The sequence below is a fragment of the Zea mays genome, chromosome 6 (assembly GCF_902167145.1).
Source record: "Zea mays cultivar B73 chromosome 6, Zm-B73-REFERENCE-NAM-5.0, whole genome shotgun sequence".
Taxonomy (NCBI): Eukaryota; Viridiplantae; Streptophyta; class Magnoliopsida; order Poales; family Poaceae; genus Zea; species Zea mays.
The window spans coordinates 108,996,010-109,000,254 of NC_050101.1; the positions used below are offsets into that span (position 1 = coordinate 108,996,010).

Consider the following 4,245-nt stretch of genomic DNA (forward strand, 5'->3'; position numbering starts at 1 on the left):
TAAGAAAATATATGATCAGGCATGATCAAGCATGCTAAACTGTGATGTGCTAGTTGCAAATATATAAAGAAGATTCTTACAAGAGCCACAACTGTGACATACAAGAGATGCACCACCTAGAGGCATTGAAGCGTCATATACCATTGATTGACACCTTAGAAACTAATAAACAAGTATGAATATATTCAAAAGTAATCATAGAACTCAGCTCAACATCATTGATCCTAGGTACTACTTGTGCCAAGCAAGAATATGTAGCAGCAAAGCAAAGAGTAAAGAAGAGAGGGGGCTAAAAAGCAGCATGGCTAAAAAGTAGAATGGAATGGATTGTGAGATAATGGACAAAAGATTTTAACAAACAATTCAATCAAACCTTGAAGCACTAAAGAATCTATTAAACAAACAACTAGACAAAGGCAAGTATTCTACAAAAGCATCCTAGAGATGGAATCCAAATTGAGATAAAGAAATTACAGACTCTAGAGTTGTTGAGTTGGTCTAACAAATGATTAGAGCACGATTCTTGTCTAAAATCTTATTTTGTTAACACCAGATCTAGAGAAATAAAAATCCCACCATCCAAACTAATAGTTCACCCAGTTTAGCAATAGTATACTTTTATTTCAAGGTAAACAACCTAAACATGTCACACAAGCAAAACAAGGTATATACATGCAAATAGAGATGGAATCCAAATTGAGATAAAGAAATTACATACTCTAGAGTTGCTCAGTTGGTCTAACAAATGATTAGAGCACGATTGTTGTCTAAAATCTTATTTTGTTAACACCATATCTAGATAAATAAAAATCCCACCATCCAAACTAATAGTTCACCCAGTTTAGCAATAGTATACTTTTATTTCAAGGTGAACAACCTAAACATGTTACACAAGCAAAACAAGGTATATACATGCAAATAAAGATGGAATCCAAATAGAGATAAAGAATATTAAAAACTCTAGAGTTGCTCCGTTGGTCTAACAAATGATTAGAGCATGATTCTTGTCTAAAATCTTATTTTGTTAAAATCAGATCTAGATAGATAAAAGTCCAACCATCCAAACTAATAGTTCATCCAGTTTAGCAATAGTTGCAACAATAGTTCACCTAATTTAGCAATAGTTCACCCAAAAACAAGGGATTTTTTTGCAAACCATGCATTTAATTAAAAAAATATTGTTGGTAACATGATACTGACTAATCAAACTCGTGAGCATGTTGGAGGCAGATTAATAGTGCCTATGCATTGTTAGTATTATCCACAAAAGAACAGCAAAAGGAACTCAAATGGAAGAGAAAAAACACTACAAATTGTCTATTTAATTTAAAAGAAGATCCCTTCTAGAGTGTATGTAGCCAGTTGAATTGGGTAGTACCAAATTATCTAGAAAGTCATATTATATAAATGGGACCAGAAAAAAGCAAAAAGGAAAGATCTGGTGGATCTGAATTCTTGGTGATCTAAGAACCCTAAAGAAGCAGCCACAACAAACCCTAGTATTCACACCATGTAGTAGGGCTAGATCTAACGCACCTGAAGAGAAGCACTCTAAATCCCTAAAAATAACAAGAAGAACATCATGGCACAAAACCACATAAACACCATAACACCATGTAGTATGGCTAGATCGATCTAACACACTGGAAGAGCTTGTGTACAGGGGAAGAGGGCAAGAGAGAGTATCAAACCTTCTTACCTTTGACGAAACTGGAAGGAGCAAGCCTCAACAGCGGAGAGAGAGTTCAAGGGAGAGAGGGAGAGCTCGATAGCCGCAGCTGAGGCAAGTGGAGACAAGAGAGGGAGAGCTCGAGGGCGAGTGGAGATGAGAGAGGGAGAGCTCAACACCGGCGAGTGACGGCGGCGACAAACCCTAGCACGTGGGGGTTCGTCCGCCCTCCTGTCTTCGCTGCGTGAGCGGATGCGAGGAGAGGCGAGTGCGGTGAACGAGCGCGGCGAGGATCTCGAGCGACGCGGAAAATGGCCTTATGTGTTGGACCTGGCTCAAATCTCCGTCCAGGTAACCAAACAACATGGGCCCGAATTATTCTGCATCATATGGGCCTTGCACGTGCACACAGGGAACCAAACAGACTGAAGAAGTTCTACTGCTTCGCAAATTTCAGGATTTGAGCTCCATTTCTACATTGAGCACATGCATATATCCTATCATCCTGGAGGGTGACGAGATCCAGATGCAGTCAACAGCTGAGTCGTCAGCAAATCCAGGTCGCGTTGGAGCGGAGGTGAGAACCACTACTAGCCACAAAATTCAAGAAAAAAAAAACTCGACTACAACCTACAATACGGCACTGTTGTGCCCGTACATCGTTCTTTCACTAGCTAACCCGTATTTCAGTCCACATAGCTAGTCAGCAGCAAGCCATCTCTTGACGTAGCGCGAGCGAGCGGCCGGCGTTCATATGCAAGAGGGAGGGACCAGCGTGCCGCCGACCACACCGCCGGCGACGTGCGCGCAGCGCGACTGCGTGGCGACCCCGCGCTTGACGTAGCGCAGGTCGATGTCCCTAAGCTCCAGCTCCCGGCACGGGCTGGCCTCGCTGCACGACAGCTTCACGGCCACCTTGGTCGCCGACTCGCCCCGGATGTTCCTGAACTTGACGTCGCTTATCCTCACCGCCGACGGCCGCTGCTCCTGCACGATTGTGAACGTGACAGATATATATATATATATATATATATATATATATATATATATATATATATATATATATATATATATATATATATATATATATATATATATGTGCGCGCGCGCGCGCGCGCGCCGACGGGCTAGCGACGATTAGTTAATTAGTTTGCTTCTGGAGCGTAGCGTACGTACCGACTCGCGGCAGGACGGGTAGGGGCAGTACTCCTGGTCGATGATGATGGGGTTGCGGACCTTCCTCATGACGATGTCCTCGAAGACGAGCCCGGCCACGGCCGTGGGCGGCCACGACCCGCCGCGCCACGTCTTGATGCGCACGCCGTTGGACGTGCCGGCGACGGTGCAGTTGGCCACGCGCAGCCGCCGCACGTCCCCCTCGCCGGGGTACCGGCCCAGGCTGCCCACGCTGATGCCGTGGCCCGGGCCGCACGCCACTCCGGACACCAGCACGTCCGAGCTGCCCGGCCCCACGGACACGCAATCGTCGCCCGTGGCCACGGCCGAGTCCGTCACGCGCACGTTCGACGAGCCCTGGATGTGCACGCCGTCCGTGTTCGGGCTGCTGCGCGGCGCGCGGATGCTGACGCCGTGGATGCGCACGTCCTGGCTGCCCACCACGGCCACGTGGAAGAACTTGCTGTCCAGCGACGTCACGCCCGTGATGGTCGCGTTCCTCACCAGCCCGAGCTTGATGGACTGATGACGACGTTGAACCACAATTATATCAGAATGCAACAAAATCGTCGCACAAGTCGCAGAACTTACGGTTGGGAGAAGCCTGCAGTCGCGCTTCTGCGGGCACTCATTGAGCGGCCACGCGGTGGCGCCGCGGCCATCGAACGTGCCGCCGCCGGTGACCAGCAGCCCGTCGATGCTGGAGAAGTGGACCCACTCGCGGCAGCCACGGAAGGCGGCGAGCCCCGGCGGCGCGCGGAGGACGCCACCGACGTGGACCTCCACGTAGCCCCTGCACGGGCCCCGGAACACCAGCGGGTGGAGCAGGTAGTCGCCCCTGGGGACCACGACCGCCGGCCTCCCCGGCGTCGCGCACGCCTCCGTCCACGCCCTCAGGAAGGCCTCGGAGTCGTCCGTGCGCCCGTCCGCGACCGCGCCGAAGTCCGACACATTGAAGACGCGGCCGGCGGCAGCGGCGGTGACCCCTGCGGTCCACGTCGCCGTAGTAGCCAGGAGAAGCAGAGCGGCTAAACGCAGTGGCATGGCTGCGTCGGTACCTTACCTCAGCTCGATCTGGAAGAGAACAGATCGAATAAAATTAAGCTACATGCCTAACATGCAGTTGGCATCACGGATTGCTCCGAGCATGCATGGTTTTACGGCCTCTCGTTCTTGGGACCGCGCTGTTGTATATTGCTTGTTTGTTATAAAGCCGGGAAGCTGCTCTTTCCGTGAGCGCCAACATTCTTGTCGTTTCATGCCTGAATTGTCTCGCGTCACAACCAACTCTTATAACGGTCGGTTGGTCCAAGTAGGTACAGAGCCACTGTCCGCATGATTGGATGCCCAACCACGTGCGTCTAGGCAACTAGGCCCTCTGCTTACTGTCTAACGACATT

The 4,245-nt window shown here is 49.5% G+C and overlaps 1 protein-coding gene across 1 annotated transcript; it reads right to left on the minus strand.

Annotated features, from left to right (window-relative positions):
* Positions 1–2,092: 2,092 nt before the first annotated feature.
* Positions 2,093–4,023, minus strand: LOC100285881 (polygalacturonase). The gene is made up of 3 exons (NM_001158771.2): positions 3,437–4,023; positions 2,846–3,367; positions 2,093–2,656 (listed from the first exon to the last, which is right to left on the minus strand). The coding sequence occupies exons 1-3, from the start codon at positions 3,887–3,889 to the stop codon at positions 2,420–2,422; spliced, it is 1,212 nt and encodes a 403-aa protein (NP_001152243.1). The 5' UTR covers positions 3,890–4,023; the 3' UTR covers positions 2,093–2,419.
* Between the last annotated feature and the right edge of the window lie 222 nt (positions 4,024–4,245).